The sequence below is a fragment of the Panthera leo genome, chromosome A1, assembly GCF_018350215.1.
Source record: "Panthera leo isolate Ple1 chromosome A1, P.leo_Ple1_pat1.1, whole genome shotgun sequence".
In the NCBI taxonomy this organism is placed as follows: Eukaryota; Metazoa; Chordata; class Mammalia; order Carnivora; family Felidae; genus Panthera; species Panthera leo.
Window position 1 is genome coordinate 95,095,108 of NC_056679.1, and position 13,847 is coordinate 95,108,954.

Sequence of the window (13,847 nt, forward strand, 5' to 3'; positions counted from 1 at the left end):
TTGTCTCCTGAAAGGTCATTTCTTTATCTTTGAGCAATGACAGTGGAAATTCATTGCTACAAGAAACTCTGTGGTCTCGGGAGTCAGGGGACAACTTAGTAAAGTCAGGTCAGGGAAACACCGACCACAGCCCTTGTCCACAGCCCTGCTCTGCCTATGGGTTCCGGAGAGTAAAACTAGACCCTGACAACACTGGCGTGATCTGGCCTCATGTGCATGCTCTTTTGTGGCACCGACCAAGCCAGCTCCACGAGACCATCCTGATGTCGGCAAGAGGAGGGAGAAAGCACGTGGAAGGGCGGGGAGAAACACATTGCCACCGGTAGAAAATCAGAGTTTATGTATCCTGGTGATGGCTGGCTGTCGCCGTCTCTACGCACTGAGGAGACCCTGTTATTTAAGGACTCCCTGATTGGATGAAGTGGGCTACTTTGTGTGTGTGTGTGTGTGTGTATGGTGGGGGTGGTGATTGGAGGTTGGAGGAGAGAGTTGGAAACCAAAAGGTTTAGATATTGGGCTTCTTTGCAGAGGCACACCAATTCCATGGAGGAAGCCAGATGCACGGGATGTTTCTATGGAACTTAGATGCCAAATGTTGTAATGAAAGTTTGAAGCGTGTGCCACATGATGAGGGCAGGCATGGGGTTGGGGGGGGTGGAGTTTCATCCTGTCTGGGTGGGAGAGAATGAATTAGCTGATTTAGTGTGAAGATTTGATGGAGGTTACATAGGACCAGGAGGTCTCCGTGTGGTCTCGGGACAACACGTTCCCCACAAAAGCGATTTGGGGGCATGTTTCGGTGGAGGGATATGCGCTGTGTCTGGATCCAAAACAGATTAGAACCTGGTAGACCAGGGAAAACCTGATAACACAGGGCACTCACTGGTCCCTACCTGCCGTTGCCCTGGAGTCCTGGACTGAGCTCCCATCCAGCCTGGTCACAAACTCCAGGGATCACCATTTATAGTCTGCATTTTATTAGAGTGCAGAGACATGGGTCTGTGTGGAAGGGAAGGGAAGAAGGGTGGAGTAGTGCAAATGATCCACGCAGGTCTGTGAACTTGCACAATACACTCTCTAACTCTCTGAGCCTCAGTTTCCTCAGCCACACGCCAGTGGGGCTGGCCGGGCCAGATGCTTCCCATCAGCCTAAGATGACCTTGGATAAGCCACAGAGGTAGAGGTTAAGCAAAAGACTAGAGTGTCATTGTTTTGAATGGGTTAAGGGGATGAAGGCAAATGGCCTGATAGATCTTTCTGTTGCTCTGGTAGTTGTATTGCCGTGGCCAGCATGGAAGGCGCTGGTGGGCAGTTCTTAAGATGTTCATTGTCTGGGACCAAGCTGCCCATTTCTTGCAGTTCAAAACAGTCGTATAAATATTTACACGTACCTGGGTTTGGGCACTCTTTCATCAGGAACTGGTGTCCAAGTGGAATCTGGAGACTTCTGTTCTTTGAACCTCCCAGTGAACACATTGGCGATGTCAAGCATGTCATAGGCACAAACTGCAGACCCAGGGATGCTGTAACAGAACATTTCATACAGTGTTCCTCTTACAACAGTTAATGCGTGCAGCTTGGAAAACATACTACAGAGCAACTTCCCTGTTACTGGCGGTTGGAATTTAAAGTTCACACCCTGATCACTGTGAATGTAAAGGATCCCAGTATATAAAACGAATGTTTCTCTGAATCACATTTGCATCCGTGGCCTTAAAGAAAGGACTGGTTGCAGCAAACTCAGAGAGAAAAAAGACCCCTACATGTTTGTATGGCCTTGGGAACCGTATTTGCTTGGAACTGGTAGTTTAGAAGGTTCATGAATTCCCGGAATTTTCAAGTCACTAACCCAAAGAGAAAATCTTTGGAAAACATTTTTCATCTCTAATATTGGTGCATTGTCCACATATTGCTTCTATGAATTTGGTTTCTCCAGCCAAGGACAGTGAGAACGTATGTGTGGGGAAAACATGCTTATTTTATGTTAGTCACTGTTGGTTTCAATTTTTACTTCCTATTTATTTGCATGAGAGTAAGCAATTTAAGTCTCTAAAGCATGAACATTTTGCAAATAAAGTGCTCTATTAAGTGCTAAATAATAGTAATGGCGGTAATCTCTACCTATAATTGCCTCCTTCCTTGCTACTCCTGAAAAGAATTGGGATTTTTTTTTAATCAATGGAGAGAAGGCATGAATTATTCATTAATCTTGGTAAAACTCTTTGAACCCCCACCCCCTTTTTTTAAAGCTTATGTATTGCGAGAGAGAGCGAGAGGGAGAGCATGAACGTGTAAGTAGGGCATGGGCAGAGAGAGAGAGAGGGAGAGAGAGAATCCCAAGCAGGCTCCACACTCTCAGCACAGAGCCCAATGTGGGGCTCCGTCTCAGGAACCACGAGATCATGACCTGAGCTGAAAACAAGAGTTGGGTGCTTGACAGACTCAGCCATCCAGGCGCCCTGAACCCATGTTTGTTTTGAAGTATGGCTGTTCCTTGATTTTGATCAAAAGAATTTCAGGAACCAGCTGGCCAAGAGTTTTAATCAGGGCTTCAGGTAGTGGGGCACTGCATAGGCAGGAACATCCTGGGCAAGACACGGGTGCTTTGTATTGTGGGAACATCATCCAGGGCAGAGAGAACGATTTAGTCTTGATTTTGCAAATGTTGAAGGTTTTGGAAATCACTTCTTACACGATTAGGAGAATTTTATGCCATCTTTAATTTCATAACACAATTACTGAAGTATTACTAATAAAGCAAGAATTAGGGAGAGGATTAGAAAGCTTATGTAAGACAAAGTAGCAGGATGGATTTTAAAGTATGTGGAATATGTATACATCGTGCACAGAATTGAATAGATAAGACTGTGATCCCCATTGTTTTTGATGTCACAGCCCTAGCCTTATGTATTTAATTTGGTAAGACTCTCTTCACATCTCCCTTTCCTAAAAAGTTCACATATTTACTTTAAATATTATGACATATAGGGGTGCCTGGGTGGCTCACTCGGTTAAGCGTCCGACTCATGGTTTCGGCTCAGGTCATGATCTCGCATTTTGTGATATCAAGCCCCGCATGGGATGGGGCTCTGCACTGACATTGTGGAGCCTGGTTGGGATTCTCTCTTTCCCTCTCTCTCTGGCCCTCCCCCACTCACTCTGTCACTCTCTAAATAAATAAATAAATAAATAAATAAATAAATAAATAAATAAATATTATGACAAACAGGATAAATATTGAAGTATTTTATGAGGCACCTCATAATAACTAAGGATACCCTAGGGTTTGATAATCTGCCCGTGGTTAGAATTGCTTGTGAAATCCTTTCTTTTCCGTTCCTGCCTTTTCTCCCTCCCTCTTTCTGTTCATCTTTCCTTCATTCCTTTCTTCCTGCCTTCTGTTCCTTCAGCATATATATTGACAGAATCCAACAGTAAATGCCCAATAAATAACATAGGCTCTCAGCTGATATACACTGGATGGACTGGCAGACCTGGCTGGGAGCAGGGCAGGTATAGGCTTGGCACATCCAGGAACTACCTCTTAGCTTCAGCCCGTGAGGCCGTGGAGCTGAAGGAGAAGACGGGCTTGACCACTGGGGGGCTGGGGGGGGGCTGTGTGCTCTGCTGGGGAACGTGGGCTTTTTCCCATTGGTAAGGAGGAGCACCTCAAAGACTTGGAAGAGGCCTTCATGACCAAGTTTGCATGTGTGGAAGACGGGGTGGAAATGGATGAAACCAGAACCACTAAAACCAGAACCACTACAACTCTAATTTGCAGATGAAAACGGGTATGTATATTTTTGTCAGTTTCTGATTTTTCTGAATACTGTTTCTGAGGCTGCATAGGCATGTATTAATTGGGTGTTTCCTAGGGGCCTTTAAAAATTTTTTTTTATTAGTTTTCTTTATTTTTGAGAGGCAGAGAGAGACAGCGCATGACAGGGAGGGGCAGAGAGAGAGGGAGACACAGAATCCAAAGTAGGCTCCAGGCTCTGAGCTGTCAGCACAGAGCCCAACGCGGGGCTCAAACTCATGGAGTGTGAGACCATGACCTGAGCCCAAGTTCGTTGCTCAACCTACTGAGCCACTCCTAGGGGCCTTTTAAGAAAATCCCTTACACAGAGTTTCTCTAATACATGAGAATCTACTACTGTATTGTAATTACCCAGTGCACCCTTGACACCCACCTCGGCCCCCTGGCCAAACAAACTAGAAACACGCTCAAATTCTACCAGCCCCTGTATTCCTGAGTACCAAGACAGTATTCCTTTTAAACAATCCTAGCTATGGGGATTCCGAAGTATGAATAGTTACAGCCTAAATTTTTGTATCTTTTCTGTTTCTCAAGTCTAAAACCGTCGTGGATGGTTAAGACTTACTTAAATCGAACTGAATACTTTTTTTGCAGCATGGATTCATATTTGTACGTATTCACTGGAGAGTTCTTGACTCTTGCCCTCTTTTTAACTGAGGAACATCAGAGCATCTTCCGGCATGCTCTGTTTTGGACTCTCCCTAGTTCTTACACATTTCTTCCTGTATGCCACCCTCTAGTCTCATCATGCATTTATCTGTCATCTAGACTCGTATCAGGTTCTTAAAAGTCTCATCCAGAATAACAAGTGTAACAAAAAGTATAATCCAGAATGAAACCATGTATTCTCAGATTTTATGTCCATGCCCACCAGTCACAATCATTTTTACGCAGCAGTGCCAGGACTCTAAAGTTCAGGAGAGCTCAGTACCAGAGAATCTCATGCCTTTCTTCCTCCTGTTTTTTAATCTCCACACATTTCTGCTGCCCCAGGAACACTTTTTAGTGCATCATTTGATTACTCAAAGTCTCAGCGTAAATAAACACAAATATAGGAATGAATAAGCTGATGTTCAATATTTCTAGGCACCGTGTTTGATGACTTCCAAGTCCTCACTCAAGCCCCCCGGAGTCCCTGGTGGTTGGGGTCCAGGTTCCTCCGACAGGATAATAACCAGGGTCCCTTGTGGGGGGATGAGAGATGGACTTGTCTGAACCCTAAATTTCACTCTGTAGCATTTAAGTAAATTTTCAGTGTTTTGGCTTTAAAAGTTACCGATCCAGTCATAGAAATAGTAAAAGTCAAACAGAACGTTAGATGAACTCGAAGAGGGAAGCGGGAGGAGAAACATTCTTGAGTTCTAAAGCTGCCTCTTTCGACTCCTGACTTGGACCAGGTAATATAATTGAGTTTAGTTTCTTCAAGTGTAAAAAGAGGGCAACGGTATTCAGTTTCCGTTATTACTGGAGAGATTTTGAAATAACACATAAGAAGTGTTTGTATGCCAGGCATATAAATAGAAGATATTGTTATAATTTATTTAATTACTTCCCCTAAAATCCTAAGTTAATATTGCTTCTAACTGACTATTAATTTGATGAAAACGGAGCACTTAAGCATCAATTTTTGCATCAGTTGTGAATCTTGTGCATTAGGAGAGAACCCCTAGGGGCAAGGGAAGCTGGGAAGGATGGATTAGGTCAGCAGAGTGAGGGCATGGTTACCTGTTGTAAGGTGTGGAAAAGGTTGCCAGGACAACATCACGGCCATTAATACGAATCACATCTGTGACTGCCTGGAGTATGTTAAAATAAAAATGAGAGTCTCCGGGAACTGAGCAGTTCAGGCGAGCCTTAAGGAAAGACGTCCACTGTTTTTCCAGGACTCTTTGGGACCCTCCCATGTCGTTCTTACAAACCTGAGCCACTCTTGGAAAAACTACCTGCAGAGGAAAAACACACAGGAAAGATGAAATGCACTCACTTCTCAAGATGTTAGTAGAATTTGCCTTTCTTAGAAAACAGAAGCAACAACAACACGGTGCTTAATTTAATCCCATGTTTCTAAAATTAGTAGCAAAAAAAAGGGGGGGGGGACTCATTGGAACAGCATGTTTTGAAAGATAAGGCTGTGGCATTTAATACAGAACCATAAATCCTTCAGGGGATCAGCTCCCAGCCAGATAAACTCATTTCCATACAGACTGCTTAGCTTTTTATTTCCTCAAACAAAAGCACACTCTGTATGCAGCATCTCTGCCATCCTCACTGGCTGTCTCTGGGCCCTGAATCTCATACTCTGAATTCCTGTAACCCTGCAGGCCACCCTGGCACTGAGTCTGTGCCCTCCAACTTAGTGACCTTGACCTACTCTCTGGTAAAAATAACTGAAGTGGACATCCCGTAAGTGTTCTGTTGCTTTTTGCAGTAAAAGACGATCAGGGCTCTCCTTTTGCTTAAAGATACTGGTTATCTACTCTCTGTGGAACAACTGAGTTAAATAGAAAACAAAAACAAAAACAACAATGAGTTTACCTGGAAGGAAACCACATCTCAAGATACGTGAAACTCAGTGTGAAATCACCCAGATAGACATCTGTGGATTACATTTTCAGTAGAAATATTTAAGAGGTTCCCTGCAATCTGGGACTGGTCTGGAAAAGCTTACAGGGCTCTGAGGCAGAACAGCGTTTCACATCCACCAAACTTTGGCCGAGTCTTCTCAAAGCGATGACCTTGCGATTAGATTTATGGTTCTTATATCAAGGTCATCCAGAACAACACGGGGCCAGGGGAGTCATCCACGCCTCTTACCTTTCCCATGGTGTTGTACTCCACTGCTATTTCCCTGAAGAAGAAGTAGATGTAGTCTCCATAATCCACTGCTTGGACAAAGTACGGTTCTGTGGACACATGGCACTTTAATTGGGGACATGTCACACAGAGTTAAAAGAACTTCAATCAGCTGCGACCAAAGACATGATATTAATTAAAAGTGTAGGGCCATTAGACATTGGGTTAACACGAACCATTTCTCATGACCACACCAGCAAGCGCTGGTGATTTCAGAAGGCATTCGAGCCTACAAAATTCTATCTTTCAGAAGTGGTTGCAATTAACAATGAAGAATAAATGAATTTTCATATGTCTGTAATTTTATTTTCCACAACGAATGCTCCTATTACAGAAAGGATTTTTTGTACGCATCTCCTCGTGAACCCTGACTCATGCCGGGTTGGGAATAGCGTTTTCCCTGCTCCCCACCACCTCTGATCCCTGTTCCCTTCCATGAATGGAGTGTTCAGTTCTTTTCATGTTAGACTCTGAAACGAGCGCTTGAGGCAGGAAAGATGAATGTGGTGTGTTCTATTGTAGTTGCATTGGTAGTTGTGTTAATACTCCAGAAACTCATGGGAAATGAGAAGGGGGAAGTAAATAAATCATTTGGGGCAAAAGATGCCATTTCCACCTTCCTGTCTGTCAGAAGCTATTACCAAAATGAAACTCCAGTCTGGTCTGTCCAGACTCTAAATCTCCCTTAAGATATGAGTCCCCACCCCTCTCTTAATTGTTGGTTCACCTTTCAGCCATTTGGAATCATGCTTGACGGTCCGTAGGGTTGGGCTGTCTCCCAGACTCCGGTAAATGACCGCATCAATGGCAAGGAAGTCAGTCACTGTGGCTGAGTATAGTTTTCCATCTTAGGAGAGAAAGAAAAGAGGTGAACGGGGTTGGGGCACTACACTGGGCGTGGGGGAATAATAGAGACATCCCCCAGATTGCTTTCCTACATCAGGCAAATGAGATAGGACAACTGGGGAACATCCAAGAGTCACTGGGAAAATACTTGGCCCACATTCCTAACCATTGTAAATTAGGATCTTGAGAGATGAAACATTTTTCATTTTTAAATTGCATGGCAATTTCTAAGCAGCAGCAGCAGCAGCTCAGGGAATGGGGTAAATGAAAAATGTTGTTTGCTTCACCTGATTAGATGGACCTTGACCGAAATCTCAAGGCCAAGGCCCCCTGGACACTGCTACTGCCACCACACCATGGCAAACTGGATTAGATGGGAGCCCAGGGAAAGACAGAAGCTGATTGTATCATCAGAAATTTTAAGTTTGTGCAGAAGTGATAGAGTCCTTCGCCTGGGCAGGTGAGGGGAGTCAGGGGGTTCATAAGCAAAAAAAAAAAAAAATGCTGACTGAATGGCTCCTTAGATCATGAGAGTCACTTCATTCATGAGAGCCACTGAGCCCTGCCAGTCTAGCTGAAATAAGAGATATTTGCTTCAGTATTTCAGAGTCATGAACTGAAAATGTTCTCACACTCAAGAGACCAAAGCAAGGAGAAAAGGGGAAGGGTCCTGATACCAAGTTGAATCTGGCCTTTGAGAATTCATGCTTTTTTGGGGTATGTGCTTTAGGGTATATTTAAGGCGAAAGAGGATGAAGAAAGTTGAAGATTAATCCCTACCACTTTGGGCTCTTTTCCTGGATTAGTAAACATCCTGCACACAAGTAATCAAATGGGTCCTTCTAGAATAGTAAAATCTATGCAGTATGTGAAACAAACAGTAATTATGTTCAAAAATAGAAATTAGTTCCTTGGTTCATTTTTTGAAAATTTTTAAACATTTATTTATTTTTGAGAGAGAGAGAGAGAGAGAGAGAGAGAGAGAGAGAGAGACTGTGAGTGGGGGAGGGTCAGAGAGAGAGGGAGACACCGAATCTGAAGCAGGCTCCAGACTTTGCACTGTCAGCACAGAGCCCTGCACGGGGCTCAAACCCACGAACTGTGAGAGCATGACCTGAGCTGAAGTCAGATACTTAACCAACTGACCCACCCAGGCACCCCATTTCCTTGGTTCATTTTTAGTGGTTACCTATGTTGAGTTGTATGTCAGAGTGGCTTATATACACTGTAGTTCCATTAAGTGTAATTTTTTTTTTTTTTTTAGAAAAGTTTATCCGGACATATCTAAGCAGAGGTCTTGATGTCTGCTTTTGATCTAAACTGAAATTTGCTCAGGTTCAACTTGGAGCTGTCTTGACATCTTCATTATTGACAACCATTTATCAGTGAAGATTGACTGGTTAGATTTGAACCACAGATGGCAAACCTCTCTGTTGATAAACAGATCTACAAAAATCACAGCTTGTCTTAAACAATCATGGCTCCGGGTCATGCACATATGCCGGGTGCTGGTGGGCAGTGGGAGGGCAGTGTGTGTGGATTTTCCTCCCATCCACTTTCCATTACACCTTTTCTCTCTCTCTCTCTTTTTTTTTTTTTTTAAATTTTAGAGCACGTGTGAGTGGGGGGAGAGGGGCAGAGGGAGAGCGGGGAGAGAGAGAATGAATCTTAAGCAGGCTCCACGCTCAGTGTGGGTTCCAGTGGGGGCTCGATCCCATAACCCCGATCATGATGAGCTGAAATCAAGAGTTGGACACTCACCCCACTGAGCCACCCATGTGCCTCTTTGGTTATGCGTTTTGTTCTACATTCATCACTGGGTGTCTCACCAGGACTTTTATTTCTAAAACAGCAGTGTTCTGCCCCTCGTGTTAGCATGACAACCATTCAGCTGCCAACAAGGATCTTCTATTAATAAGGGCTGAGCTTTTATGGGATTTCAAACAGTCCATTGAAAACCTGTCCAAGTGTACCTATAGGGGGAGGAAGAGGGGCTCTCACAGTGTCATCTCCTGGGGCACGCTCTGCGTAACTGCTGGAAGGTTGGTGGCCTTAGCCGATACTCTGACCCCGTCCCCTTTCTATCTCAGGCTACAAGTCCTCTCTTCGGTGACAGTTAAATTTCCCACTGTAGCCCACATCCTCCACGGTGCTGGCAGGCTCAAGGGTCAGAAAGGTGCTGCAGCTGAAGTTACTTGAGAATCCACTGAAGCACTCTCCGCACGGGTCTTGCTCCTGGCCTGTCGACTGACAGGTTCACAAGGCTTTGTGTTTTGTACTGCGCCCCCTCCCGCTAACACTGTGCCCGAACTTTGGGGGGCGAACCCGAGGAACCCTTCCTTCCTGACACAGGCTGTTTCTCCAGTCCGTGACCGTAGATTCAGGCCCCCAAATGCAGGACACTGAGGAAGAGGTTCGAAGAGCTAATCTTGTTTCATCATCAGAGCCCTGAAGTTCCTCAGGGCACGGATGTGCCAGTTTTTAGCTGTGGTGATGGAAATTATAGCTAACCGCTTTATTACGTGCTATAACAATCACTATTATACCAACACTTCTCGGAGCTACACCCACCTCCACACAGCTGGCAATGAATTCCTAAATAAATTCCTAATTAAAACACACACACACTCGAGAATCCCAATCTGGAGATGATGGCTTATTTGCTGCTGCTTTAGATCCTTCGCAGGGGAAGGAAGGGGAGAGGACGAGGAATGTGTATCACCCTAAGCTAATCAGCATCTTCCGCTGCCCTATTATCTTTCCATCACCAATGAGCACGTACCCTAATCCGGTCAATGACATTTGCGATGTTTGCTGGAAACTTGGGGGCATGTAGCCTCACTGCTTGGAGATCTACCTGAGGCTCTACCTTGTCTCCTTCCTTTCCCTTTCTGTATGTGGACAGGAACACATAGCCATATGTGTTGTAGCCATAACTGGGGACAGCAGTCCCTGACTGTGAGGGCGGCTGGTCTCTCTCAGAGAAAGAATTGAGATTTCGAGAGCACAGAAGTGAAAAGGCCCTGTGTCCTGGATGATGTCACCAGGCTGTTGAATCATCCCACCCCCAAAGTCGATCCTACCTTGAAAGATCAATCCACACTGCTGGTCTGAGGTGGGATCTTTTATTATTTGAACCCGAACATGCCCTAGCGGCCAATGTTGCACACTCTGTGCAAAGCTGAAGCAAAGTTATCCTTCTCTGAAGGCATGAAAGCACAGGTAAGAGTGGCAGACACTCCTTTCACGAAGCAAAAGTACAGTTTCCACATGAATTTCAAATGGAAGAAGGCGTTCTTAATTACAGTATTCACCAGAGAATCGAAACACAACTGTGACTCTGCGAATCCTCCAGAGCAGATTCGCGGTGACAGGCCCGTGAGAGCAAATGCAATGAGAAGGAACCAGGTGGTTTACCTGCAAACAGGGCAACATTGGCATGTTTGGCATCATAAGGGCATCTGGCCATTCCACTGAATTCATCCCCGAAAGGTTCCAGAGTATCCATCTAAATGAAATAATAGGACTTAATTAGGAACAACAACAACCGACAGTAGTCATGGCATAAAGCACATCATGTGTGCTTTAATTCATATGCCTAAGTGCAGATAACCCTGAAATGCCTTCTGAGATAAGTCTGTTGGTTTCAGATGAGGAAACTGAGGTTTAGAGAGATTACCGCACTTGACGAAGGTTCTCTAGCTTGGAGAGTCTGAGAGTCATGTTTGCTTGACTCTTAGCCATTGTAGTAAACAGGTTTCCGTATCCTTTTGGAATGGCCTAGAAACAAGTGTCTTTTCCTTGGAAAAGGAATGTTTAAGGCAATCACTGGGAAAACTTCCTCCCTTCCTCCCTCGCTGCCTCTGAATGATCTGTTGAGTCATGAACTCTATAGAGAATGATTTGTCTTTGGTTTTGTTTTGCCTGAGGAATCCTGCCCCTTTGGTTAAATCCCAGCAGAAGATGCTGGAATCCCCCTCTTGTTAGCTTGCAGGACAGTGTGGCATCAGCAAAGGAGCAAAAACACCAATGCAAGCAGAGCTCAGGTGGCCTTTTGCACCAACTTCAGAAACATGTCCCAGCCTCCAATCATGTAGATCAGAAGGAGAGGCCTAGAAGGTGCGGGGGTCACACAAGTGAAGCGCAGTGAGGAGTGGGGCGGCCATTTGACATGCATCCGTGTGCCCACCCTCGGCCTTGTTCTACGTGCTGGGGAATGTAACTGGTCTGTCAGTGAGGTTTGTTTGGCCATCTTAGTATGTTAGGAAGGAAGGAGGGAAGGGATGGAGGTGGGGGGAAAGAAAGGAAGGAAGGAAAGGAAATCAAAGGAAAGAAGAAAGATAAGCAGGCAAGAGCTCTATTTTAAAATGAGACTGCAGGGGCGCCTGGGTGGCGCAGTCGGTTAAGCGTCCGACTTCAGCCAAGTCACGATCTCGCGGTCCGTGAGTTCGAGTCCGTGAGTTCGAGCCCCGCGTCAGGCTCTGGGCTGATGGCTCGGAGCCTGGAGCCTGTTTCCGATTCTGTGTCTCCCTCTCTCTCTGCCCCTCCCCCGTTCATGCTCTGTCTCTCTCTGTCCCAAAAATAAATAAAAAACGTCAAAAAAAAAATTTAAAAAAAAAATAAAATGAGACTGCAGATGAAACCTGACTTATTATTTTTTTTTTTGACCAAGTCGAAAAGTCAATTCAAGACCTTTTTATGCAAGTGGCAGCAACCAGCTACAAGCTAAGTAATGGCCACTCTGCCATTTTCCCCAAACAAGCATATGGTCTCCAGCGTCAAGGCCTCTTTACCCATAAAATACACGTACACCCTGCTTGTCTTACTCCTGCAAGTTACCTGTGTAGCTTCATAGGCATTTGTGAGTGTGGTAAAGCCTTGCTGGTGGTTCAATTACTCATCAATTTCTACTTCCCTTTCCCCCACATCGCACTGAACTACATTGCCCCCCACCCTTGCAGTCAGGTGTGATCATGGGATGAGCTCTGGCCAAGAGGACGTGAGTGGAAGGCTGTGTGCCACCTCTGGGTCTTGCCTCTCAAAACCTTCTGGGGTCCTCCACTCTTGCTTGCTTTCCACATTCTGCCCCACTAGATACAGAGGATCCGGTACAGCCTTCCAGGATCCTAGGAGCTGGCAGAGGTAGGGGCAGGAGGAAGCTTAGCCTTCTGAATAGCCTAGTGGAATAGACCCTCTGTCACTGGCCTGCACTCAGCTGTGATGCGAGCAGGAAATTCGCTTCTCTTGCCTGGCCACTGACACTCGTCAGAGGGCGGCTCCACCCTGACCAGTACTTGGGTGGTTCCCGCCTTCTGCCTTGAGTTCTTTTTCCTCACACCGCGGGCTCTCACGGCATTTAAATCTCCATGCCACAGGGTCTGTGAAGTGATCTCCCCCACCTCGTTGATGTTTTGTTTTTTTTTTTAATTTTTTTTTCAACGTTTTTTTATTTATTTTTGGGACAGAGAGAGACAGAGCATGAACGGGGGAGGGGCAGAGAGAGAGGGAGACACAGAATCGGAAACAGGCTCCAGGCTCCGAGCCATCAGCCCAGAGCCTGACGCGGGGCTCGAACTCACGGACCGCGAGATCGTGACCTGGCTGAAGTCGGACGCTTAACCGACTGCGCCACCCAGGCGCCCCCTCGTTGATGTTTTTATAACCTTCCGTGGTTCAATCTTCTCTTTATAGTTTGAGGAGATCTTGTTTACATCTGGCGGTTTGCCGTGTTTGACAACAGATACGAAACTGGGAGAATCTAAGACGGCAGTGATGCCGAGGGGGGACCCACCGAAAGGCCGTTAGCACTAAATCAGGTTGCCTTAAATCACGGTGTTTGGAGGTGTTGCCCAGGAGGGCAGGGAGGTGCTTCCTGAACAGCTGTTAGTGTTGTCCCGTTGTTTATGCTTTTTGCCCTGAACCCCCCAGAAACTGTTTCAGAGATATGTCAGGCCTTGTCTCCTGTAACCACTTTGAGATAGCACCTGTCTCCTCTCTCTGTATATCTCCTGCACCCTATTTGTTTAGCTGAGACATCTGTAAGTGTACTCCTCTCCCTTTAGCACATTTTTATGAAAGTCTTTTTTTTTTTTAATTTTTAATGTTTATTTATTATTTTTGAGAGAGAGAGAAAGAGAGCATGAGCAGGGGAGGGATAGAGAGAGAAGAAGACAAAGAATTTGAAGCAGGCTCCAGGCTCCGAGCTGCCAGCACAGAGCCCGACGTGAGGCTCAAACTCACAGACCATGAGATCATGACCTGAGCTGAAGTCGGACACTCAACCAACTGAGCTACCCAGGCACCCCTGAAAGTCTTTTTTTTTTTTTTTAAT

General features: G+C 45.4%; 1 protein-coding gene across 4 annotated transcripts in view; it reads right to left on the bottom strand.

The window, feature by feature from the left end:
* SEMA6A (semaphorin 6A) overlaps positions 1–13,847 on the bottom strand; it is a 134,720-nt gene that overhangs the window by 37,811 nt on the left and 83,062 nt on the right. For all 4 annotated transcript variants that reach the window (XR_006200958.1, XM_042933541.1, XM_042933530.1 and 1 more), the window contains exons 7-11: positions 10,934–11,024; positions 7,398–7,517; positions 6,632–6,720; positions 5,543–5,760; positions 1,392–1,523 (exon numbers count right to left, since the gene is read on the bottom strand). Coding sequence is in view for 3 of the 4 variants with exons in the window: in XM_042933541.1 (XP_042789475.1) it covers positions 1,392–1,523; positions 5,543–5,760; positions 6,632–6,720; positions 7,398–7,517; positions 10,934–11,024 (650 nt within the window). In the remaining variant the exon portion in view is untranslated. The remainder of the gene's footprint in view (positions 1–1,391; positions 1,524–5,542; positions 5,761–6,631; positions 6,721–7,397; positions 7,518–10,933; positions 11,025–13,847) is intronic.